Source organism: Haliaeetus albicilla, chromosome 9, assembly GCF_947461875.1.
Source record: "Haliaeetus albicilla chromosome 9, bHalAlb1.1, whole genome shotgun sequence".
NCBI lineage: Eukaryota > Metazoa > Chordata > Aves > Accipitriformes > Accipitridae > Haliaeetus > Haliaeetus albicilla.
This window is the reverse complement of record NC_091491.1, coordinates 41,556,205-41,582,264: the sequence shown is the minus strand read 5'-3', so window position 1 is coordinate 41,582,264 and position 26,060 is coordinate 41,556,205. Positions and strand designations below refer to the sequence as shown.

Genomic DNA, 26,060 nt, shown 5'->3' with positions numbered 1-26,060 from the left:
TCACTAGTTAGTACTAAAGAAAAAGTTGTAAGAGAACATGTCCTACATGTAGTAACAAAACCTTTGGATACCTAATTATATCTTGCTAGCATATTTAGCATTACTCAATGGAGAATATTTGCTTTTTAGAAGAATGCTTTATTTTTTTGGTTTCTTCTCCCTACTTCACCCCCTATTTTGCACTCTTTTTCTGACATAGCAGATTTCGGTGCCTTGTAGGATAAAATTTGAAAGCTTAGGCCAGACTGAATTTTGTAAAAGTTAGGCAGGGCATGATACAGGTACATCTGCTGATGCCATACTGAAAATACTAAACTCAAACTACTGATGACTTTTGTAAGACTAATAGAGTAGTTCTAGAAGTATTACAAATTCTGTGCCTGAACCAGCTAATTGAAAAAAATCTTGTTTAAAAATGGTTCTGGCTACAGTGGGATATTGCCAACACTTAACAGGAGGAGTTTGTCACTTTTGTGATCCTTAAGTTCTAATGCTGCATATTTCATGTTTTTAATAAATTGCTATATGCTTTCAGTACTTCAGGAATAGATAACTGTTCAGTGCATTTTTAATGAGCTTGCCACAGCCTGAAACTGCAACAGGAAAACACACATCTTGTCACTTAAAAAAAAAAGTATGCTAAGCACTGTGGTAAAATCTAGCATCTTGCTGCTATTTTTCTGTCTTCCACACCTAATGCCCCAGCTTCAGTAACTTGTATATCTGTAAAGAACAACAAATAAAATTACTTAGCTTTTCTCGAAAGACTTACTTGGAATGTCAGTGTACATATGCAGAAAACTTGTGTGGGTTCTGTGCTCTGACCGGGCTGGGCAAAACTCGGAAAGTATGTATGTCTGCAGTTGCTCAATAGTGACTCCTGAACAGGTTAACCTTGAGGCCAGAAAAAAAATCCCAGCCTCTTTATCCTGGCTGGTTTGCCTCTAAAGAATTATTAAATAAATGGGGATCATTTGAAGGAATGTCAGTTTTGGACATTGCAGGGTAGGCATGTCTGGGGAGCAAAGCAAACTGGCTCTGGACAGCAACCGTTAATGCCTGCTGAAATTGGCTTTTGCAGTCTTTCAAGGTAAGAGAAGTACAGTCGATACGAACCTTTTAAAAGGAAAGTGGAATTTCATACGTAACTCCCATTCAGTGACTTTGGAAATGAATATTGTAGAAATAGTAATAAACAGCACAAGACTTCAAATTAATTTTGTACTAAAAGACAGTATCATCGGAGGAGACTTCTATTGGTTGATTTCAATTTACTTTAGAAGCTACTTTCAAACAAACTCAAACTGTTTAACTAAATTTTGTACTAATTACAGTAGTATTTCACTTAAATGTATTTGATGCACTTAAATATTCTCATGTGATCTTAAGCAAGTATAAACAACTACAGTAATTTTGTATGTATGTATTTTTGTAACTGATTGGAACGGCATTTTGTATGTACTAAGTCTTATCCTATGGCAAGATGGTGTTGCCAGAAAGGAAGTTTAGTCAAGTTTTTCACCTGCTGCTTCTGCTTTGTGGATAATGTAGGAGTCGCTCTTTCAGTGTATTGGAGAGGAAATGAGGGAGAGCAGATTTTCTTCTCACTTTGAGATAAGCCAGAAGTTCCCAATTGTTGAGGTCTGCTTTCCTAATGAGGCAAACCCACATTTGAGCTAAAGCACTGAGTGGAGCACAAGCTGAAAAGCTCTACTGGGATTATAAATGGAGATCTATGCTGCCAACATTGGTGGTGAAGAGGGGTTTGTTCTAGAAAGGTCAAGGACAGCTGAGCTGAAGTGGTAGGAAGAATTAAAGCAAGTGTGATAATATAATTAAGTGAAAACCAGATTTTTTAAAATAAAATATTATGTAAAAATAAAAGCCTCACACTGATTCATAGCATACAGAATCAATTTCACTGGCTGTTTAAATATTACACTTTATGCTGAAGGGAATACAGAGCAGCATAAGATATGCTAATATGTCTATGTGCAGTTTCAAAATTAATTCTGTTACATTATCAGAAAACTTAGGTTGGCAATTCATATGTTTTTTATATTGCAAATTGCAACATAACATGGTAATCAATGTTGTATTAAGCTTTCTTCAGAAAAATAGGGAAATATGGAAAGTGGAGAAAAGCACTTTTCTAGGGGCAGTGTGTAATTGAGTGATCAATTAAATAGTTGGAACATACCAATGATCTGAAGTCAAACATTGTAGGTTGAGTTTCACAATAACTTACTTAGATGCCAGAGTGACTCTAGATTTGCACTCAGTTTGTATTCTTGTATTAAATACAAGAATGTCCTTAAGAAAGCTTCTAAAATTAGACAGATGTGCAAACAGCTTGACAAAGGCTACTTTTAAATTATTTCCAGAATGCAGAATGGTAGTTTTGTGCAAACAACTGAATGTTGTATAACAGGCTAATTCTAAGTTTTTCCTCATCTTTGGACACTAGTGGCCTTGTAGATTTGTGTATGTGCATTTATTACTTATTTGACTTTCTTGATTTCCCACCTAGCTTATAACACTTTTCTTGGAAGGCAGAGCATGAAGTTGAGTATTTGATAATTTCTCCCCTCCTGTATGTTTGCCGTCTGGTAAAATTGAAGGGTAGAAATGAGATATGACTGGAAGCATTAAGTAATAGCAGCAATAACATGGAATTGGGGGAAGGAAAAAAAAAAAAAAACCAAACCAACCTGTTGTGGTTTACAACGAGAGCTGTATTACAGTCACGTTGCCAGGAGAACAATAAGATTACAGGAATATTGGGTATCTATGTATGTACCTTCCAAGACCCATGTATGTAGAATTAGAATTCACAGTCAAAACTTTACATGAAGAGTGGAGTATGGGCATACTGTCAAAATAAAGTCAAACTGAAATTACCATTCTGGAAAATTGAAAATACATGGATTTAGCACTTATTTTTGTTATTCCTTACTGTACTCCTACTTAAAAAGTATGAGCTATCATTCTGATGAAGTAAAAAAAGCCAAGTGTGAGTCCAATATAAGAAAAATTAAAAAATGGGAGAGTGGTTGAAAACAGTGCAAGTAGCATACAGGGAAATGGAAAGACTGTGTTGGTGCCTAGTGGCTTACATAAGATAATTGGGTGCCTTTTTATTATCCAGAAACTGATTACACAAAAAAACCCAGGGGAAAAAAGATTGTGAGGTAACTAGTGTCAGATGCAGAAACTAAGAATTATACAACTTCTAAGCTAGCACTTACCAAGTGATACGACAAGTTAATATTCATTACTACTTTTCCCCTAATTTTACTCCCCACTGACTTTTTCAGCAGTTACAAGTTCTGTGAAACATGTAGAATTGGAGCTGCATGAGAGCCTAAATCTCATTAGTAGTAATTTAGTGTTAGTGCTAGTTCTAATGTCAATGTTTGGAAGTGGGTTAGAATAGAAGACCAAGGAAGGAAAAACAGTAATTGGAATTTCCCAAAATTGGTCTTGGATTTTCCATCTTTTAAATCTTTGTAGAAAAATAGCTTTTGTAATTAATGTTCTATGTGTTCTAATGTGCCTTCTCCTTCAAGCAAATCCATAGTGCCACCGATTTCATTCTACTGGCTGCATAAGCCATTGTTTTTCCTTACGCTGATGATGCTAAGAAGTTGTGTGCCATGTATTTTCAACTCCTGTGGTTGGCTGATGAAATACTTGCAAAATCTCTTGTCCACATTCCCTTTGCTTTGGGAGAAATGCTTCACCGTTTGAAAGAGATTGAAATATAGCTATGCTCTACACAAAAGTTCTAAATTTTACTATTATTTTATTAAGAGAAGTTTGCCTTCTGCCAGGTCAGTTCTGCCTATCCTTCCATATTAAAAAGTTAAGAATTGAAATTGGGTGATAATTTGGGTTGATCAAGATTGATATTTTTTTTTTTTCTTCAGTAGGACAAACGATAACAGATTTTGCCTATGGCTACTATAATCACCTACAAAACTTTTGAGTTAGAGGTGGCCGTTATAACTGCAAGTACTGTTTTCTCAGCGTTTTGGGTAGGCTGGCTGCAACTCAGCTGTTTGCTTCAGTTCAGTGCTTAAAGGATGAGTTCTGTTGATCACCTGTTGCATATAAAGAAAACCCTATTGTTTCAAAGTTCAGTGTGGTATGACTTTTCCTAATAACTCAAATAGCTGTTTTGGGGGAACAAATGTTCATGCTTAAACCATTTTAATCTAAAATTCAATGTGTTTACACTAAATCTTTTTTTATACATGCATATATAATAATACTGTCACAAACATCACAAGACTGTTAATCTTGTGATGCCTAACAAAATTAAATGAAATTATGTTCTGACCACTGTCTACATTTGCATATCTCTTAAATGATATGCAATTATGTAATACTGTAAAGGTGCAAACTAATTTATTTAATCAGTTTAGTAAGCAAATTGAATATACCTATTGACAGTATTAAGAAGTTAAAAGATGATTGTAATTGTACTGTAACAGGTGTTACGCTCGGGATTACAGTATAGCCTGCTGATACCCATCCATCACAAGATTTTGGACTCATTAACAAAACTTTCTTTTATGGATGTTTAAAAAGCCTTGAAAGCTAGTATGTTATCAAAAGTATGCTACCATTATAGTGACGCTAACAAATTTTTGAATTTTAAAAAGCCATGAATGCCCTAAAAATACCAAACGTTATAGCCACAGTCATCATATCTAAAATTTTGTGGTGTTTGATATAATCCTGAAACAATATTACCTATTTTGACCATAACCCTAGACCACAGCTTTCTCTCCAAATACTGTAACACTTCTGTTACAAGGCAGGAATTAGAAATTGGACAGATTGTAGTAGCTAGACTTATTTTACTTTTCATTACTCCAAATGCTGGTAGCGGAAGAATTCTGAAATGAAGCTATCACCTTGTATTGATGCAGAACCACAGCTGCGTAGATTTGACATCTAAGCATGAGGGGGTAAATCCAAATTTTGAAACTTAAGGAAACTTCTTATGAGAGGGGAAATATCTAGGCTCTTACAGGAGATGCTCCCTATTTACAATATGCTTCCTTTGTACAACTTGAAGAAGTAAGAAGGCTTTCCTCCTGCCCAGCACCTCAAAGGTGGAGAAATTGTAACCAAAAAGAAAAGCTTGTATAAAGGATTTGTGTAATTTACCAGTATTGACAAAATATGTGATTTTTAAGCCTGGAATCAATTGGTAAAACACATTGAAGTGCCACAAAGGGTTTAGAAGATTTCTTGTGTTCTTGCAACAGATGAAGTGGGGAAACTAAGACAAATGGGATGTCCTGCTGTCTAAGGTAATGCCTAAGATTCTCAGCCGTGTGTAAAAACACAGAAGGTTTTTTCTAATGTATAGTATTGCATCTCCTAGGCAGTATTTTCTCTAAAACTATTCCTCATGAGCAAAACTGAATGTAAATTTCAGTTCACTTAATGTTACATTACTCCACTTTTGAATTTGACTAGTGTTGAAGAGCTCCACTGCCAAAAACCCCTCCAAAAACTAAAACACAACTGCAATAGAAAATTCCCCTCAAAAAAACACCCAAACTACCCAGTACTCCACCCCCAGTGTGCAGTATGTTTCCATCTACTGGATTCCAAGCTACAAAATTCCTTTGTTACAATATATGTTTTAATGTGCCCTTGCTTTAGTGTGCTTCAAAAGTGTTCTTGATGTGTGGGTTTTAACACTTAAAAGTTAGTCCAATTTGTTAGGTTGTATAGGATCATGCTAATCTATCCCAAGGTTTTCAGCACTTTATTTCAAAGCTTCAGTATTGTAAAGCTTCAGATTAAGATACCAGAAATTAAGTGACAACCCAAAATCCTGGAAGATTGTTTTTACCTACTTGCTGCTGTAACTATTCTGTGGAATGCTAACAAAGTAGATCTGCAAATGTTATATTAACAGTTTAGTTGACAAAACTCATTGTGTTGCAAGACACAGTCTTCAAAAGTTATTTTTCCCGAATTTTCAAGGATGAGAAGAGGAGGCAGTAATTGGTAAGCAAACATCTTTCTCTGTAGTTATCCAAAAACAACTAGTCATAATGCAGGGAAGTTTTCGCAACCAAAGAAAAAAGTATTGTTTCTTTTTTCATGAAGAGTTTTAAGGTTGCTGTCAGTAATATTTCAATGTCAAAGGCTTTTTGCTAGCCCTGTCTCATTTCATACCAGAATTTTAAAATGGAATCTGATGGCTCTATTCTGAAACTCCATAATTCCAGTTCCAGCATTATCACAGACTGAACTACTACTGTGCACAGCACAAATTACCAGCGACTACAGTTTATCACTATTTGAGGCTGGATAATGTCAGTATTGGGATTAGTGCATTATGCCATTCATACTTCTTAGCTCTGGAATTAGCGCTTCAATCTACAGACCCTATTCTTAATGTAAAGGAAGGTTGCTGGAACATAATGCTACTGTCTGCCAAGAGCAACAAACAGGAGTTATCTGCAGAAGTGAAAAGTAGTATCCTGTTTCAAGACTAGTGGTAAGAGCTGCAGAAAGGCAGCTTAATGAGTAGGTCAAAACTTCCCTTTATCAAGCAGTTTGATAACCTTGTTTAAAATTCAAATCTTTATATGCCAGAAAACATTGGATGAACTCAGATTAAAAGCTTTCTGTTCTGTGAGGATCAGCTGTTTTAAGAAATGAATGTGTAATTTTAGAGAAAATAGTAGTAGCTCTAAGAAATGAGGTAATAGAGAGTTTAGGGATTTTATTGTCCCACCTTTTGAGGGCTACATGGGAGGTGAAATTCTTGCCTTTCACAAATTAGCTCTAGGAAGTTATATACACCAATGGAGTATGGCTCTTTAAGCTGCCTCCATTGTTAGAGGTGTGCTGTCCTAATGAGAATTTTAGTCTAACAGAACACAGAAGAGTGTGCATGCAACATAGAGACTGAAATTTGATGAATTCTGTCTATAATGTCTTACATTAAATGTGCAGCGTTCCTAAAGTGCTCCTAGGATGCAAGCATAACTTCTGCTGAAATGCACGTAACTCAAAACAGTTAGACCCTTGACTTGGCAGCCTCTTAACATTAAAATAGCGATAGAACATGTTGATGATGTCGCCACTTCTGTCAGTTCATTAGACATCTTTATGGACATCCACCCATGGTGTCCTCCTGGGCTTAAACACAGCAGGCACAACAAGTCCAGGCACTCCTGTTTAGCGTATTTTGTGCTGCTGCTTCAGTCTGTGCTTATGCTGCTCCTCTCGTCGTCTCCTCAACCGAGTTGTTGATTTCAAATAGTTAATTTTATTCTGGTTTTTGAAGGCATTTACAATTTACTTGCTTTAAAATTTTTGCTCTTGTGCACGATTGAAATTTATATTTAGAAAGTTTTTTAAACATCATGGCACTGAAATACTTCACCTCCTCAGGAGTTTGACTATGCAAAGGAAGGCGGGATCTCCAGCTTCCAAGCTCCTTGAAGTTATTCCTCATACTTTTCACTAGAGGAAATGGCTTTCAAATGAGAATGACTCTTGCCCCTTTTTTTAATAACTTGTAGCCTGCTGTCAAGCAAGGTTTCTCATTATTTGCCACTGTGTTCAGTTAACTTTATCTGTAAAGAAATTTCTAAACAATAAACTTGTGTTCTCTATTAGAATGTACCAAGAATTGTTTTCTGGTAACTAAGCTGAGGCATTCTGTAGAAACTGTTACTTAGAAGTATGTTCATTATACAGTGTTTGAGTTGACTACTTCTGTTACTAGTGATGTCCAGCATCCCAGTGCTAACTTCGGTCTGATATAGAAGACTTCACCCACAATGCAGAAACTGAAATTGGGTTTGGAATTCCATTTAGAGTTCTTGCACTGGATCTAGAGCCTCCCAAAAATACTCAGTGGACATTTGATGCTTTTTTCATACAGCCATTACTTAACTTTTGTGGATGTTTCATTCTGTTAGATGTATGCCAGTGTCACCAATGTCTTAGTGTTGACATCCATTTTGTCTTCTCAACTAAATAGAGGATTTTTTTTTTTCCACATTCCTCCCTTTCCTCTCATGACTTTATGCCTGTGAACTAGAGGAAGATAACAGGCAAATAATTAAAGAGATTTCCTGGTGGTCCATTCTGAGACTTTTTAAATTTAGGTGTGACGACTGTGTTAAGCATGCCCAAGCATGTTTTCTTTTCAACAAATGTCTGCCTGCTGCCGCCTTAGTTTCACTTTCAAAAATGCTGTCCGTATTTCGAAAGATCTTTTACTAGATAAATAAGCAAGGTTGTAAATTTTTTTTTTTTTTACTTAATTCAAATAACAGGTCAAGTAATAAGCACAGCTAAAAAGTTAGGAAACAGTTAAATTGACTATCAAGTTTTAACAGAATGCAGAGTTGTAAAATGTGTTTTTTCCCTGTTAATCATTGTCATGGCTATTTGCATGAAGAGCGGGTACAACTTTTTCACTCTTTAGAAATTGAAATAGCTGGAAACATTTTTGTTTCTTACTATGTTAGCTATAGAGGTGAGCTAAACAGATGTCTTCTATATTCATTAAAAATATGAATATTAAATAGTAATAAATAATATTTAATACTGTTATTCAGTTATTTATAGTTCTTAAATGTTTTCATTTTTGCCCTTGGTAAGAAAAGAATCAAAGAATTTAAGTAGGTAGTCCATCTACATCTCTTCACATAAGATGAAGAATATGTAATTCTAAAATTGTTTGCCTATGGTCAAATAGAGGAATTGCATATAAAATTGGTAATAGCCAGCCTGACAAGTTCAATTCACATGCATTATCTTCTCAACTGTACTCGACTCACTTAAACTTTTTAAAATGTTATTGTATGTGTGGCCTAAACTGAAGTCACCAGTAATTCTTGGTCATACAGTGATGTATTTATTTACCATGTAGTCAATCAGACCTCTGATTTCTTAATTTATGAGGTTATAGAATTAAATACAATTGGGTTAAATTTCATTAGTTATTTACTATATCATTAAACATTGTAGTTATATTCCATTATGTTAGTGAGCTATGGAGCACCCTCACAACTACATTAGCATCTTTCTTAGATGGCTGTGACTTAAAGATGGTTAATTATACTTAGCCAGATCATAAAAAAAGTTGACTTACATTTCTTGCTTGTCTGTAATTCCTGTGCTTGTGTTAAATCCAGGGTAGTTTTCTGGTTTACAGCAGCACCTAGTTTGAGGGATATACATGCAGTGTAGAAAATTCTTAGACTTGATGTTCAGCACCTGCATTAAATATCTTTTCTGTGATTGGTTTTTCTTGGATGTAAACAGAGGAAATGCTTTAATGTGAGAAGAAACAAAATAGAGACTTATGACAATTCCACAGAAATTTAGGAGGTTACAGAGTTTCCTACCCATGAGCAGTGTCTCACTGACAGGTGGTTTTTGGTAGAGAAATCATACTTTTGTGGCAAGGGGGCAAATGTGTAATTGGATTTGTATGTACTACACTGCAGTTATTAGCCAAACTAATTGTTTGGCTTTTTGAGATGCATAAGAAATAAAAATAAGAGTTGGGTTGTTTTGGGGTGGTGTTTTTGGTTTGGTTTGGGGGGTTTAGGGGTTGTTTTATTTTGTTTTTGTCAAACCTGCTGACAGTTTTTTGGAACAGTAATTAGCAGAAAAGAAAAGCTTAGATGCATTTAACTTCTAGAATTTTAAGTTAAAAAAAAATCTGCCACTGTGTTATACTCTAACAAAGGAATTATGTGCAAGAAAGACTTAATAAATACTAGTTCTTATTTTGCAAAATTTGCAAAACTTGGGCTTTTTCCATTCTCAGCCAACTGGTATTTACTAATTGGAAGAAAAGCATAAGGCCACTAGGTGTCATTGTGTACTGAGTATGTGGAATGAAATCACTTTGGCAAAAAATTCTAGTAACTTAGATAACATTCAGGAGCACCTTATTCTCAAGTTTCTTAGCTGCTTACAGGTCTGATTTATAATGCTTGCCTAGAAATCCTGCCCTTCGTTGACTTCTGTGACTGTCCTTTCTGGTTCTCCAGCAGTCTCGTTAATCACCCCTCCTTCTGTATGTTCTTGAGAAGCTCTTCCTCATCAGTACTTTTGTAGAGAGTTGACTGTCAGCTTAAGCTCAACAAGCAGCCAACAATGATAACTAAATTCTTAACTATGTTTTCACTCTGTGGATATAGACTTAGGCTTTTTTTACATACATAGCTTGGATACTGGAATATAAATCTTGTTTTATTTTTTATCAGTAAAATAAACAGTCCTTGTCATTGTCTCAGTTCAATCTTTCCTAATTCTTACTTTAAAAAAAAAAAAAACATAACAAAACAACCCCTCCCCAATTATTGTTACTATTCAGCTTAATAATTTAAAGTTAATGCTGTACATAAAAGAAAATTAAATTAAGAAAGCCTAATACTTAAAGAATGTTTTTTCCAACAAGGAAGTCTTAGTTGTATGAATTACAAGTCCAGTACATCCATCAGACATCATTTTGCAGACCTTCTGTTTCCTAAAGAGAACCCTTCAGGGACTTCAATCCTGATTAAGCTACCTTAAGTCTATTGGGTGCTACATGACCTAGAGGGCATGCTTTATTCTCTTCTTCTTTTTTTAGGTTGGGGAAGTACATTTTGAATCTTTAGAGAAATGAAGAAATGTTTAGACCTGAATGTTGGCTTCAGAAGAGATGCTGGTTTTTCATGCCCATCGCCACCATGCACTCCGTGGAGGAAATTTCTATTCATTTTGATCTTTGTTTTCCCAAATATATTGCTACTCTGAATAGTCAGTTTTGATTACTGCATTATTTTGTTCTTTTTTTTAATAATGCTAGAATATGGTCACATACCTGCATTCCAAAGATGTTTGTATTTTTTCAGAGTACTAAGTCCTTCCCCCAGAAAAAAAAAAAAAAGAAACCATCAAACTTTTCTTTTCCAAGGGGGAAGTTGAACAAATCGCATTGATGAAACCGAAAGGCCAGACTGAACATGATGAAGGCATGCTTGAATATTTAGAAGACTTAATAGGATCGGCAAGACTAAAAGATCCTATCCAAACTCTGTGTCGCAGAGTAGAGATTTTAAATGAACAGAGAGGACAAAAGGTGAGTCTCAAAGTTTTGTTTGAATTCTGAATGAAAAAATACAAGCTTGCAGTGTTTCATTATTGGATTTTTTTAGGAAAAAAACTAACATAAAACTTGGTTAAAATTTGGCACTCCTCTGTAAGAGAAGTACAGAGAAATTTTGAGTTACCTTTACTGCATCTGCTTTTTCTCTCAATTATAAAAGAAATGGGCAGTCAACATCAGTTGCCCTTCTTTAAACACTTACAATGCTGTTGGCTTTTGATTCCCAAAGGTTTGAATGCTTGAGTTGTAACACAGGATTTTACCTGCTGAACTCTCTTTGATCATATCTGTATGCATTAAATGGTTCTCAGCCTGAATAGAGAAATAGATTATTGTTATCTGAATACATCCAGATAGGGCTTTCTATCTGCCTGACTCCTATTGCTAAATAGCAAATAGGAGAAGTAGCAGGGAAACCTTTGATATGCTAAGAAAAGGAGAGAGGGAGGCAGAGCAATGGTGAGGTGATATGCACACAGCTGTGTGAGGCAGCATAAAAATACAGAACATTAGTTGTGGCTTGAGCTATGTAGATCTATTGCAGAACTTGCTTTCATAACATTTTGTTTATGCATTGAGTTCTAAAAGTACTAAATAATATCAAAGTTCTTTTTACTTGATGTGTCCTTGGTAAATCCTAGTATGTTGCAGACTTTTTTTTAAAGGCTGGGAAGGAAAAACAAAAGATGTGTAGTTGCAGGAATTAACTTTAAAGGGGCTAGTCAAAAGGTTGAAATATAGAAAATAACATACACAGTCTATAGGTAACTCCTCTTTATTTCTCAGCTATGTTTTCCTTGATTTGCCTGAGCTGTTCCTAGCATCTGTAGGATCCCTTTTTAGTTTTAAATTACTGTTTGAATTGCCCTAAAAGTACAGTCTCTGCTGTGGAAATGGTGATCTGTTATTTCAGAAAACTTGTAGTGCTGAATTGCCTTGCAGAGTTAATTGTTGAAGACCATCTCTCTAGAGGACATGTATGCTACAAAGGGTCTGGGGTTTTTTTCCTCATGGTTTGTTCTTCTGTAGTACTAGCAGTAAAGTCAGTTCTGACTTTGTCTTGTCTAGTTAAATAGAGTTAAGATGGTGGAAAAAGAAAAGGATGCCTTGGAAGCCGACAGGAATAAAGCCATTGAATTTCTTTCTTTGGAAAACAAAATGTTTAAAGAAAAGAATCGTATCTGTCAATACTATATGTAAGTACTTCTCTAAAGTTTTGATTTGGCTTTAATGTGGTAGTGGTGGTGTTTTAACTCTGCTTCCATATCTCTAATTAGAAATACTTTGCATTTCTTAACATCTGTATCAGTCCTTCAAAATTAGTTGAATAGCATTTGGAAAATAGAGACCATTTTCATAAAAATCGAAAAAACAAACAAACCCCAAAAACCCAACAAAACCAAAAAACTGCTTGCCAGCTTTTTACAAAGTAAAGTAGTCCAGCAAATTAATCTCGTATAGCTTTATACTGAAATTGAGAAAGTAGATCACTTAAAGACTATTTTTCATCTGAAGTGTCTAAGTTGTTAGATTTCCTTGCTGTTTTGTACTAAATTGGCAAGGTTACTCAATAACGGATATTAGGATTTAATACTTTTCATAATCATTTTATTACACTTAAGATTGGAAATACATATTCATTATGAATGTTAGCTTTATGGAAAAAAAGTGGAGTTTTCAGTTTGGTAGTTTTTGGGGTTTTTTAGGTATGACCTGAAGAAACGAGTAAATGATATGGAAATGCAGAAAGAAAAAATTAATGAAGAAACAAAAGATGTTAATGAGAAGAGTAGTAAACTTGCAGATGAAATGGAAACAAAGAATAAAGCTTTAAAGGAACTCGAAAAGTAAGTACTTTAAGTATAGACTTGTAAGCTAAGAGTACTGTGGTTTACATGTTCTGCATATGTGGTGTTGGAGTTAGCAGGATTTTCAGAAAAGGCTATGGTAGTTGTATTGCAGGGGTGGGGGGGGAACACCTGGGAAAGCAGAAATATACAGTGGTTGCATGGGAAGATGATCGCAGGGAGCATAGCTGGGTTTTTCAGTAGTTCTTCCACCAAAAACGTAGATTATCTGATGAGCAGAGTCACTTATGGTGTTTCTAAACATTCCCTGGCATGGATTAAATGATCTCTTGCACAAAAATAATTTAAAAAAAATTCTCATTGGTTTGATTTGGTTCTGCAGGTTGCTTTTCTTGGAGAAATCTGGGTAATACAGTAAGAAAAGGTCTGATTTTTGGTGAATTTTAAAGGATATACATACTTTTTTTTTTATCGACTACAAAAAATAATTGGGAGATTGTTTCAGGTTTTTAGATAGACAACCATAACGCTTAGGTATGTGGATGTTAGGTGTTTTTCTCTGGTTTCCTTATGAATCTTTTAGGCATAAATTGTGTTTCCCTAAAATTGATTTGCCTGGGTGCTCATCTCCTATCCAACTGCAATATTAACCTCATCTTCTGAGATCATAGTAAGTTATTTGTGAGAGATGTGAATTATACATTCTATTAAAGAAAAAACACAAAATTTCTGAAAGCGTGTTTAATATTTTTTGTTAGTTGATCTTTTTCTTGTGAAACATCACTTCCCTGGGGAAAATACTGTGAAAATAGTTAAATATTGGATGTTGTTTCTCACAAAAACTGAGTAGTATTGGTTTAAACACTATATGCTTACTTATTAAGCCAAGCTCTACTGACATTATTTTTATAGGGTATGTAATAGATGATTATTTCTTTTTTCCCCTTCAGGAAACTGAATAAAATTACCAAGTTCATAGAGGAAAGTAAAGAAAAATTTACTGAGTTGGATTTGCAGGATGTTAAAGTAAGGGAAAATCTAAAACATGCCAAAAGCAAAGCTAAAAAACTGGAGAAGCAACTTCAAAAGGACAAAGAAAAGGTAGTGTGAACTGCAACTTGATTTACTTAAAGTGTAGTTGGTTGCTCTAGATGAGAACATCTTTGTGCAAAGGACGCCAAGTGTACTTTGTGCCACAAAGAAGATGGAAAAATATGTTTGGGGTTTTTTTAAATCTGTTATGTCATTTAGATGAGCTAGGGATTTTGTTTGCAAATAACTTACTGAAGTAATATATTATTCTCCCTTAAACTATTGCTCATTGCACATCTTTACTATGGGAGACCATGGCCAGCAGTACCAGACTGTTTTCTGTCTGAACGCAAAGTTAAAAGCTTTACTGTTGCTTCTCAGCTCTGTTGGGGAGATCTCATGGCTTGAAAAGCATCTTTTTATCATGTTTGTGGAGATTACAGGAATACTGTGTGTTCTTGCAGTTACTACCTTTTTAAACACTTTTTTTTTTTGTTTCCCTAGTTAATTTAATGGATATATTTTTACCAAGTTGGTTGTTGCCAGCTGTTACAGATTGTAAATCACTCTCTGCATTGAGAGTGGCCTTCTGAAAGTAGGTATTTAAAAGTTAAGCTTCATTGTGATTCAAAGACTTGAGTTCTTGTGCGTAAAGCTATGTTCTTTTACTGCCGTGGCTTGCTTCTCTCTGGATGGGCTCTAGAACTGAACAAGCCTTGCAAATAAAATCCAAGCCTCCTGCTAGAGCCACAGTGTGTCTTGCCCTACAAAAACACGAGAGCTTCGTTAGGGCTTACGCTTCCTTTGACTTCCATGTAGCACTTGAAAGGCAGGGTTTAAAAATAAGGCAAAACTATTCTGTTTCAGTGGGAGAGGCAGTTAAAAGTCTTTTCCTTGTATAGGTAGAAGAATTGAAAAATGTACCTTCCGATAGTGAAAAAGCTATCAGCAAAGCAACATCTGAGAGGGAGCTTCTTGAAAAGACAAAAGAGAAGGAAGAAGAAAAACTCAAGCAGGTTATGGATAGCCTTAAGGAAGAAACACAAGGACTTCAGGAGGAAAAAGAGGTTTGAACTGTTTTGACTTGGTACACTTATTGTATTAACTGACGTATAGCTTTGACACTTATGAATGAAACGATCACAAGATAGTTGTAAAATGCTATTTTATATGATAAATACACAGTTCCGAGTGTTACTTCAGTGGAGCCTAACTGGGAAATTCATTCTGAATTTATAATCAGAGCTAAATAATTTTCATTAAGTTGGCTGCTTTTTATAGTGATCATGTGTCATCAAGCATATAATTAATATGTGTATTAAATAATATTACACTTCCATTATTTGAACACACTTTAATTTTCTCCCATTGAAATTTTTAAGCCAATATGTTGCTTAAATAAACAGATTTTGAAATGGTATGTTGTGAGCCTTTTGCACAGCTGTAATCTGTCTTTGAATTAATAGACAACTACTATAACACTTGGTTATTGTTGATGTTAGCTGTTCAACCACTGAACACCTAGCGGCTGGAAATTTATCCTGTAAATTTGGGGGATTATTTTCTGTACTTGAAAGCATGGTTTCTCCATTTGAGTTGTGAAAATGATACAAAGCTTGTATGGAAATGTTCTATAATAATTCCCTGATGTTCTTTATAATTATAAAAAATGTCTTATTTCATTTCCGTACAGAATATGTTAATAAATTAAGAAATACTTATTCTTCTAGATAACATAATTGTTTTCTGCTGACAGGAGAGCTAGTAAAAGAATATGCCCGTTTCTTCTTTTTCTTTCATACAGTGCGATTGCTGTAATAAATCCCACAGTTGTCTGTTTTCAGCTGTAACATTGTCCATTTTTGCAGAACAAAGAGAAAGAGCTTATGGAGTTTAGTAAAGCAGTGAATGAAGCACGTTCGAAGATGGATGTAGCCCAGTCAGAGCTTGATATCTATCTCAGCCGTCATAATACTGCTGTGTCTCAGTTAAATCAGGCAAAGGAGGCTCTGATGACTACTTCAGAAACTCTTAAGGAAAGGAAAGCTGCTATCAAAGATATACATATAAAATTACCCCAAGCTGAACAGGAATTGAAGGAGGTGAGACTTGACTTCCATATAGAAGTTCTTTGAGTTACAACACTATGTTACAACACACAAACCAAAGTTCCACTCTTGTTTTTATCAATAATTGTGGTGAAAATAAACGAAAAACTGTCTCCAATAAAATAACATTTAAAAACTATATTCTAATACTCAGTTAACCGGTGAAGTAAGTATTTTATTTCAAACTTACTTTGGGTTAAGCAAATGTTAACATTAAGCACTGAAATTAAATCCTACATATCCCTGCAAGGGAAACAGTTTAAATATCATAATGAGACATGTTAAAATAAATAAGTGGCTCTGTTTCTGAGCCTTCTTTGAATTTCCTTTGCTCTTCTCATTCCCCAGAGAAAAAAAATGGCACTACCTTGTCCTAAGCCTGATTCATGAATTCATATGCTGTTGTATTTTTATCAAAGTGTACTAAATAATAGCTGAAGTGTATCCACATACCAGCCATTCTTCTGATAAATGTTTGCTACTTCTGCTTTTTGGTGGCTGATTTCATTGCCTATGCAATCATGAAACTAAGATTCCCTGGATACAGTGGTTTTTGTGAGGCTAAGATAATGTCTGTCTTTTAACCGTTAGAAAGAGAATGAGCTTGAGAAGCTGGGAAGAGAAGAATCGGGTGCTAAGAATCGTGTTCGAAAACTGCGTCAAAAACTAGAAGAAGCCAAAAGTTCTTTAGCACTAAGTCGCAGTCGAGGAAAAGTGCTTGAGGCTCTGCTTCAGCAGAAGAAATCTGGAAATATTCGTGGAGTATATGGAAGACTGGTAAATTTTAAAAAGGCTATTCTACTTTTAGTCTTAAACTTTATAGGAACAGCATGGTGTTTCTGTAATTGAGTGAAAGATAGCATTCCTCAGTTCTCTGGTGCTTTGAATTTGGACAACAGAGTTGCAAATCCTGTGGACTTGCTATAAATTAAAAAAAGAAGATTGTTGAGGTTCCACTACTCAGCACTAAGTAAAGGCAATGGCTGTGAGAAAGCTTTGTATTTTGGTAGGCTGATCTTTAAGCTAAATCACGTTGCTGCAGTCTATATGGGAATATGCTCAAGCCAGGAATACTACCAATGTCTTGTAAACCTGTCCATGCTTTGGTCCTGCCTGTGCTTCTGTGTTGAGCTATGACTGACAGCTGTAGTGATTCTGATTCCTTTGAATGTTAGGAATGTCTATGCTGGAGAAGTATTGTGGAGTAGTGCTTTTTACCTTCTGGTGCCACAGAAGGTAGAATCAATTGTTAACCACACGCTTGGCAGAACTGCCATGGAACTTAAAAAAACATCTTACAGCTTGTATGTAATTTAATGTGGAACTGTACGCGGGGGTTTTTTTTTTTGCTTCAAAATTTATAAAATTTGGTGATGTCTTTGCTGTTTGTTTCCTCTCGTTTTACTTGCATACCTGTCAAATCAAAAAGAGCAATGTTGGTGTTTCAGAGAAGACCAAGGAAAGCTATGTCATAGCAAACATTGAGTGCTATCAGTTCTTTCCAAGCAGTGTTGATCTAAAGTTCTGAAAATTTGCAGCTGAGGTAGAGTTCTTCATTCTTTTTTTTTTTTACCAGCACTGAACAATACACATGTATCATTGTAGATGTAGAAGTGCTATTTTTGTATTCTGCACTTTTCTCTTTTTTCCCTCCACCTGCTCGTCCAAGGAGAAGTATCTCTGCTTCTGAAAAATCAGTTTGTTTAGTATATGTATATTTAAAAAATGTGTGTATAGATTTATAAAAAAGATAAAGTTCAAACAGCAGCAGACCACTGCCTAGTACAGCTGGCATGTATTTTGTCTCATGCTCTGTTAGCACTTGCCACAGGGAGGAGTGTGAGGTTAATCTGTTCTTGCATAACTCACAGTTGGCTGTGCGTGCTGTTTTTACCTATAGATACACAGTTTTTCAAAGATGATGAACACCCCTGTACCCGTTTTTCAGATCAGTACAGGATGGCACGCAGAACTGTATGGCTTGCGGGGTCCTACCCAGCTGACCAATGGTAGAATCATACACAGAACACATTAAATAATTTTGTTAGGCCAGTCTGCCTCACTAAAACGCTGGGATATAAAATTTAACATTTGTCTGCAGAAAATGTATCAATGCTACTGTGTTGCTCTACCAGAAGCACCACTTTAGAAGCTCTGAGTATATGAATTTCTACTATGGCAACAAGTACATTAGAAATACATAAATAGCAGTGTGCTGGAGAAGACAGGTGTGGTATTATTTTACAAGTTCTAATTAAGGTTTAAGTTCTTTCACAGAGAATTCTTTTATAATTTGTTTTCATCTCATTTCACTTTGTGTAAATTTCTTGTCATTTATTTCATAATACCAAGACAAAACATTGATGCCAAACTAATTGGTGTACTTCTGCCTCCCCCCGACCCTCAATTATTAGGGAGACCTGGGAGCTATCAGTGAAAAGTATGATGTTGCTATTTCATCGTCTTGTGGTGCCTTAGACAACATTGTTGTCGATACAATTGATACTGCACAGGCATGTGTGAATTTCTTAAAGGCAAGAGGAATTGGAGTTGCCACATTTATAGCCCTGGACAAAGTAAGTACTAGCACTTCAGCAAAACAAATTGTTGATTTACCCTAATGTGCACAGTATTAATACTGTATATAATGTATTAATATGCATGTGTATAAATAAGTATTATATATTAATATGTTACACTGTGTATGTATTAATACTGGTAAAGCTAAAATATAAACCATTTTAATAGGCTGTTGGTACCTTAGAATATTCTACTAGCAAATGATAACGTTTACTTACAGAGAATTACAAGGCTTTTTAGATACCTGTATGTGTACAACAGATGTTTGGTGTGTCTTTTATGTTTTTATAGTTAGATTATTTATTTTTCTTTAGCAAATTAGAAAACTTAATAATCCAAGTAATCTAGTAACTATAAACTACGAAAACCATGAAAGAGAACAATGAGTTATCAGTGAGTTTTTAATTATACTGGAAGTAGAGATCCCCAAGGAAGGAAACTTTACTGTTAATTGCACTATGATTAATAATGTTAATTGCTTTAAAGCCTTAACATACCTTAAAATAATGAAATGACCTCATAATTTATTCTAAGGAATCTCTCATTCATTTATTTACTTTTTTGATGTAGATGGCTGTATGGGAAAAAAAAATGCAAAAAATCCCAACTCCTGAAAATGTTCCTCGATTGTTTGATCTGGTGGAAGTAGAAGACGAGAAGGTTCGCCTGGCTTTTTACTTTGCATTACGTGATACTCTAGTAGCTAATAACTTGGAAGAAGCTACCAGAATAGCATTCCGAAAAGAGAAAAGATGGAGAGTGGTAACGCTGCAAGGACAAATTATTGAACAGTCAGGTATTTAAGTGCAAACTTGCAGTTATATTTTAAGCACTTTATAGATGATATCTAAGCACAATAAGCTCACTAACTTCTTTCCATCTTTTTTACTTTAGGAACAATGACTGGTGGGGGGGGTAGAGTAATGAAGGGCAGAATGGGTTCCTCTGTCGTAATGGATGTTTCAGAAGAAGAGGTTAGTACATAATCTTAATTAAAAGTGGAATTTTGTCAAAGTTCTTTGTTTTGGTAGTTCATACACATGTGCTACATCCTTTTAAATTGGCATGAGTAGTTAACAGTCTGTGATGCAAGATACATTAATGATTTGAAGTTCGCAAGGTTAGCATAAGTTATATTGCTCTTAAGCACATATGTTCACAGCCCAGCTATCATATGCCTATTATTTAATTTTTAGTCTCAGAGTGCTTCCTTTGATAGCTTGGATAAACTGATTGAAGGTAGGGATGAGAACATGGAAGATACTGATCATAAGGAACCACTCAGCTGCAGAGCAGTACACACAAACCTCACCAGCAAGAAAAGACAAGTTTGGTCCTTCATTTACATCCTTGTAAGCTTTGTCAGGGAGTGGCAGAGCTTTCCTTCCAATTTGTATTTCAAGAATGTTTTGGAATATCAAGATACAGCTTGCTTTTTCCTTCTGAATTCTTTTAGGTTTAAGTCTGTAGCTTTATTTAGTGTGGATGTAGCCTGTGTCCTTTTTGTTTAGTATCTGCTGATGAACTTTAACTGAGATCAAACATCAGATACCTCTTCAAGAAGACAAGCTCCCCTGTGTAACTCCTGATGTCAGTCCTCTCGCTACAGGAGAACAAACTTTTGCTCTTTAGGAATGAGAGCTATAATCCAACACAAGGGTTGAATATTTGCTTACCACTAAGGACACAGGAACAGTAGTTAGTATTTTTTACGTGAAAATACTTTCATATTGGAGAATTTCAAAATCAAACTCAACTTTAAGGTTCTCTCTATCTCATTTCTCTGCTGGAGGAGATAACCATGTTACCGCCTTTGCTGTCATTGCTGATGTTTCTGCACTTTTTGGTTTTATCTCTGAGAGGTTAAAATATATATCTATTCTTCTCTCATCTGTCTTCTGTATTTTCACCTTCACTCAGCTTGGAAAATAGGATTGCATTGGCCAAGAAAAGATAAAATTCTGCAAACCCTGGAGAGTTTGACATACAACTCTTTTTTTTTCTTTTTTTTCTTCATTTTTTTCTTCTGTCAAGCCTATTCAGATAATGCTGTACTTCTAGAGCACTAATGAACCAACCTCATGGACAAAGGGTTATTGCCCTAGCCTTGTAAAGGGTCAGTAAATATATAAGGCAGCTCATATTTCGATCTTGCTAATTAACAGACTTTGCTATTTCCTGTCTTCACGCTTTAGATTTATTCACTGGTCTCTCCAAGAGAGAGGCTTATCTGCTGTTTTCTGTTTGGCCTGTGAGAGATACTGTGGCACTCAATAATGATCAATAGCTGTAACTTAATTTCTCCATTTTCAAGAGTTTTGTATCTGTCTAGCATAGTGGACAACTCCAGGTAGACCAAGTATATTCATATCTTTGCCTGTTAGTTCTCTATATGTAAAAACAGAAAATGGGCTGAGATCTGAAGTGTATCCTTATTCCTTCTGCTCTTTAAGGTGAATTGCAAGACTTGGTCACTTGGCTGGTTACTATTTGCAAAAGCTTGTTTTCTTCACACCAGATTACCACAGAAACCAACAAGCATCAAATCTTAACTATAGAAAAAATTGCTTCTAGCTTCTGCTTGTGTGGTTTTTGGGTTCTGCCTTCACTATTCCAGCTTAAGCCTTTCAAGCTTAATCTAGTTTTATTTCCTTAAAGCAATTCTCCATTACGAGCTATTTTGACAGGTATTTTTCAGCGTACTTTTTCTTATGCTTGCTTCTCTCTTGTTTTCCACTGCTGTAATTGATCTCCTCAGCAGTCAGCCTCCATATTCTGTCCAGCTACGACAAATTTTCAAGTTTTTACTGCACTTCCCTCTTGTGATTTAAGAGATCATAGATTGTCGAGCACATGAATGAGATGTTGCTTTGTTTTGTAGTGGTGACACTAGGCAAATGATCATATCGTATTTTTATGTAGGTCAATAAAATGGAATCTCAGCTGCAGAAGGATTCTAAAAGAGCAGTACAGTATGAAGAAGAGAAATCACAACTTGAAGAAGCCATAAGAAATCTACGCCAAGATATTCAGAAAATGAGAAATACTTTAGAAAAGTATACAGCAAGTATCCAGGTGAACAAGTTTATTATTGAGGCAATACCTGGCTTCTCTGTCAATGTGCAGGGGGATAACTTCTCAGTCTCAGCTTAACATAGTCCTTGTTAGTGTCAAGGATCTTTTTAAAGTACAGGATTCTAACACAGTTCTGGTTTTTGTAGAGTTTATCTGAACAAGAAATTCATCTAAAAACCCAAGTTAAGGAACTTGAAGCTAATGTAATTGCTGCTGCTCCGGACAAAAACAAACAGAAGGAACTGGAAAAAATCCTTAATAGTTACAAAAAAGGTACATTTTGTGGAGAGGGGATTATAGATAAAAATTGTAGTCATGTTCTTTTACTAAGAAAATGAATGGCTATGGCTTTGTTCTTTCAGATTACCAGTGCAGTACCGTATCTTGGTTTGGAACCTCTTTTCCCCTAAGTGGGGGATAAAAGGTGCTTCCAGAGATTAGAGAGTGAAACCCCTTCTTTTACAATTGCTCAAGTTCATGTTTCAGTCAAAATAAACATCAATTTTAGTATTTATTTGGTTAGATTTTTATGGCTGTATTACATACAGATTCATAGGGAAACTTAGTTTAATTAGGGGTAAGAATTGTTAATGTGGAGGTAATGATATTAAGGTTCAGTAAAGGCTTTTGCCATGCTCTAACTGGACTATTACATGAGTCTATAAAATGAATACCCTGTATTCTGTTGTGGGCGCACTGTACCCCATTCTTTTTGTGAAAGATGTTTACTCTGAGAACTTGAATTTGTTTCCCTGAAGAAATTGGTAGCTTAGTAAAGTAAACCTTGACTGCTTCTTTGTATTTCTTGCTCAGGGAATGATAGGAGCACAGTGAAACATATTTCCCTTCCCCCACAATTCTGCTTTCATAGCATTTTAGGGAAGAGAATATGTACTACTATGGATTTCCTCTATGCTTCTTTTGAATAGAGTATGAATGCTTTACTTCCTCAATCATGCTAAGGTTTGATGTTATAAATATTCTTCTCTAAGATTTGTACCAAATAATGGAGAGACACAAACCTGTGTTCTCCTGGAGAGATGACTGCCTTCTACCTTTCAAGTCTCTGCTTTACCCCTTCTGTCCCCAAAAGGAAATTATAGATCTGTAGCAAACTTAGTGTGGGATTTTATTTGTTTGTTTTGCCCTTAGAATAGTAAGGTGCTATGTTGTTTAATTTTTGAAAGCTGTTCAACTTAAGATGGTTTTGTTGAGTTTTGAGTATAATTTAAATAAGGAAACTTATCTCCCTTGAAGGCAGAGTAGGCTATCTTATTATTCAGCACATGTAGTAACTATGCAGTAGCACCAGCCACTGAGCAACAGTTGGTGGCCAGTTCTTACAATTTAACTTTTGAGCATTTTCCCATTAAATAAATGCAAAGAATGAGCTTGGAATAGCTTCCTATGTACCATCTCATGTATTTCAGTACTCCATATACATTAAGTAATCCCATTTTTTTGGTGGTTTACACCAAAAAAGCTTTGGCAGTATAACAGTGTCAGAAAGATGTGGTATTTTTTTCTTTTTGCCACAGTAAAAAAAAAAAAAACAGCGTTTTTCACAGTAGAAAGAAATAGTACACTTCTCAATATATTAATAGAGCAGAGCTTTTTATCACTTACATCTTGATGTATTGCAGCAGTCCAGCCTAGGGACAGCATGATGACCTTAACTTGATTTTGGTTTTTGACAGATTACGAATGTGTTGCCGAGAAAGCTGGTAAAATAGAAAATGAAGTTAAACGATTACATAAGCTCATAATTGATATCAATAATCATAAACTTAAAGCTCAACAAGACAAACTTGATAAGATCAACAAAGAAATAGATGAATGTACTTCAACTATTACTAAAGCCCAAGTGGCAGTCAAGACTGCGGACAGGTACAGTAGATGTCAATGTGCTCAGTGGTAAAGCTTTAGGCTGTAATTGTATATTGCTGTGATGCGTGTTTGATTACAGTTGGACCTTTCCGGGGTTGTGGGGAGGGATTTGTCCAGCTCAAGAAGATGGTTTTCACCTCTTTATGGCTAGAGGAGAACTGGAGGGAGAAGGTCACAGCCTTCTTCTCTAAACTGATTTACCTCAAACTGATACTGGTTCTTAATTAAGAACCATAATCTTTGTTAGTGTGCTTCACGGGCAAAGGATCAGAGACCTAGAAAGCTTAGTGAAAACTGACCAAGGAGAGTCACATCAGCCTTCAAAGAGCCGTATCTGTGGGCATGACTGCCTGCAGGATATTTGCTTGTTTTAAGTAGTCTCCATAGCTAAAAATCCCATGATCCTAAAATCTGAATTTTCAGTTGCATGTATAAAACTTAGGAGGTAGGTAAGGGGGGGTAAAGGGAAATACAATTTTGTAGTTTCTACTAGACAGTTTCAAAGTCATGTTTAATCGGTATTTTTCTATTCATATTTGCCTATCATTAAAATGCAGTATTTCAGGATAAAGATTCAAAATAGCACTTAATTGCCATGCAGTGGAGCAGTTCAGATCTGAAGGGACTAATTTTATTATGAGGCATGTCAGGAAATAAAATGCAATGTAGTTTTTATGTTAGCTTAACAATACATAATGAATACTTAGAACAAATGTCAAAACTGTCTCTCAAAGAACATATTAAATCATTTAATGAGGCCTGTCTACTATATGTTTAAGGAAGACAACTTTGTTTTCCTTGGGTGTCTCGGGAGTGTGAGAGTTCATGCATAAATAAGCACTTCCTATTTGGTTGTCAGTAGCTATTGAACAATCTTTATAAGTAAAATTGTGTTTCTAGATTATCTTAAGTCATATTTGCACTCATGTGAGGTATACAAACATCTCTACCTGTTCAGAAACCTGAAAAAATCTGAAGAGTCTGTTCTTCGCACGGAGAAGGAAATTAAAAATAATGAGAAAGAAATTAAAGACTTAACAGAAGAGCTGACTAAGCTAGAAGACAAAGCTGCTGAGATTATAAATGACTGCAGGCAAGCTGAAGTAAGTGTCATGTTAATTTAGCGTATCTCTTCATGGAGGATGCAGTCTGTGAAATAAATTTTAGATAACAGTTGTTGCACCAGAGTTGTTCTCATGGCTGATGTCTGTTAGCCTTCATCCTTAGACTTTCCAGGCAGGCCTAGCAAGGTGTTGTGTTAGCTGTGATAGTATCTTTTTTTCTCATTTTTCTCAGTTATTCTACTACTCATCCTCCAAAAATTCACACAGGGATAAAATGGCAAAGAATGTTCTTTTCTGTATCCTGCAATATATTGTCTGCATTCAAACAAAATTAATAATTTTGTTTAATCGTTAATCAAAGTTGACCTTTAAATACAGGTGCTGGGGGCGGGTGGAAATAGGCTAAAACGGTCCTAGTGAGCAGTCTGGCCTCTGGGTAAAATTAGGATGATGAGTTACATCCTTATTATATCCTAGTTATATCCTTCTATTCTATTCTGCAGCTGCTGAGTGACATTCCGCGATGGTCAGGGAATGGGAATGTTTTGGGGGTTTTTTTATACTTACCTGGAAATATATCTTGACCCAAATTTCTGAAGCTAAGAAAAAACTTAAACCAAGTTTCCCCAAAGAAATTACTGGTCATAAAACTTGCTTAAAAACAGATTTTTTTAAATTTTTTTTTTTTTTTTCCCCAGTTATGTGGGACTTCAGTTTTCCATCTAGATTTATGTGCAGGAGAGAGTGAAAATAACCACGATGGCTGAAATTCTTCCAAATAAAGCTGTTTCTTTGAGACTCTCTTTCTCTAAAACTGCCTTCTAGCTAAAAACATCTGAGTGTTGGACTCATTTAATCCAGATCTGGAATGAAAATGTAAACTGCAGCATATTTGCAGTCATTCCAGGATTCAGGGACCTGGTTATTTTAAATACAAGAATAGGTATTTGTTTACATCAGTACTTAGGATTGTGGAGAGGAAGCTCTGTGAATAATACAGTGAAAACAAATCTGTAACCTGAGAAAGTGGTAACATTTTTGTAGGCAACTGATTAACGTACTTTTCTGGTCATTTCTGTTTAGGAAGTGTTGCCAGGAGTTCAGGAGGAGCATCGCAGTTTACTGCAGGAGGTTAAAACTATTCAAGATGATGAACATGCGCTTCAAAAAGAAGCTCTTAATATTAAGCTGAAAATTGAACAAATTGATAGTCATATTTCTGCACACCAGTCAAAGATTAAATACTGGCAAAAAGAGGTAAGGAAATTGTTTAGTTCCTAAAACTTGAACTGTAAGATCTCAAAAGATTAATATGTTAACATGTAGTTAGAAAACAGATAATTTGGGA

At 35.4% G+C, this 26,060-nt stretch overlaps 1 protein-coding gene across 4 annotated transcripts in view; it reads left to right on the top strand.

Annotated features, from left to right (window-relative positions):
- SMC4 (structural maintenance of chromosomes 4) overlaps positions 1-26,060 on the top strand; it is a 39,871-nt gene that overhangs the window by 8,767 nt on the left and 5,044 nt on the right. For all 4 annotated transcript variants that reach the window (XM_069792834.1, XM_069792831.1, XM_069792833.1 and 1 more), the window contains exons 6-20: positions 10,967-11,131; positions 12,227-12,354; positions 12,865-13,005; positions 13,917-14,067; positions 14,901-15,065; positions 15,867-16,100; positions 16,698-16,883; positions 18,521-18,682; positions 19,257-19,482; positions 19,581-19,660; positions 21,609-21,761; positions 21,908-22,034; positions 23,459-23,648; positions 24,607-24,751; positions 25,796-25,969. In XM_069792834.1, the coding sequence (XP_069648935.1) occupies positions 10,967-11,131; positions 12,227-12,354; positions 12,865-13,005; positions 13,917-14,067; positions 14,901-15,065; positions 15,867-16,100; positions 16,698-16,883; positions 18,521-18,682; positions 19,257-19,482; positions 19,581-19,660; positions 21,609-21,761; positions 21,908-22,034; positions 23,459-23,648; positions 24,607-24,751; positions 25,796-25,969 (2,427 nt within the window). The remainder of the gene's footprint in view (positions 1-10,966; positions 11,132-12,226; positions 12,355-12,864; positions 13,006-13,916; positions 14,068-14,900; positions 15,066-15,866; positions 16,101-16,697; positions 16,884-18,520; positions 18,683-19,256; positions 19,483-19,580; positions 19,661-21,608; positions 21,762-21,907; positions 22,035-23,458; positions 23,649-24,606; positions 24,752-25,795; positions 25,970-26,060) is intronic.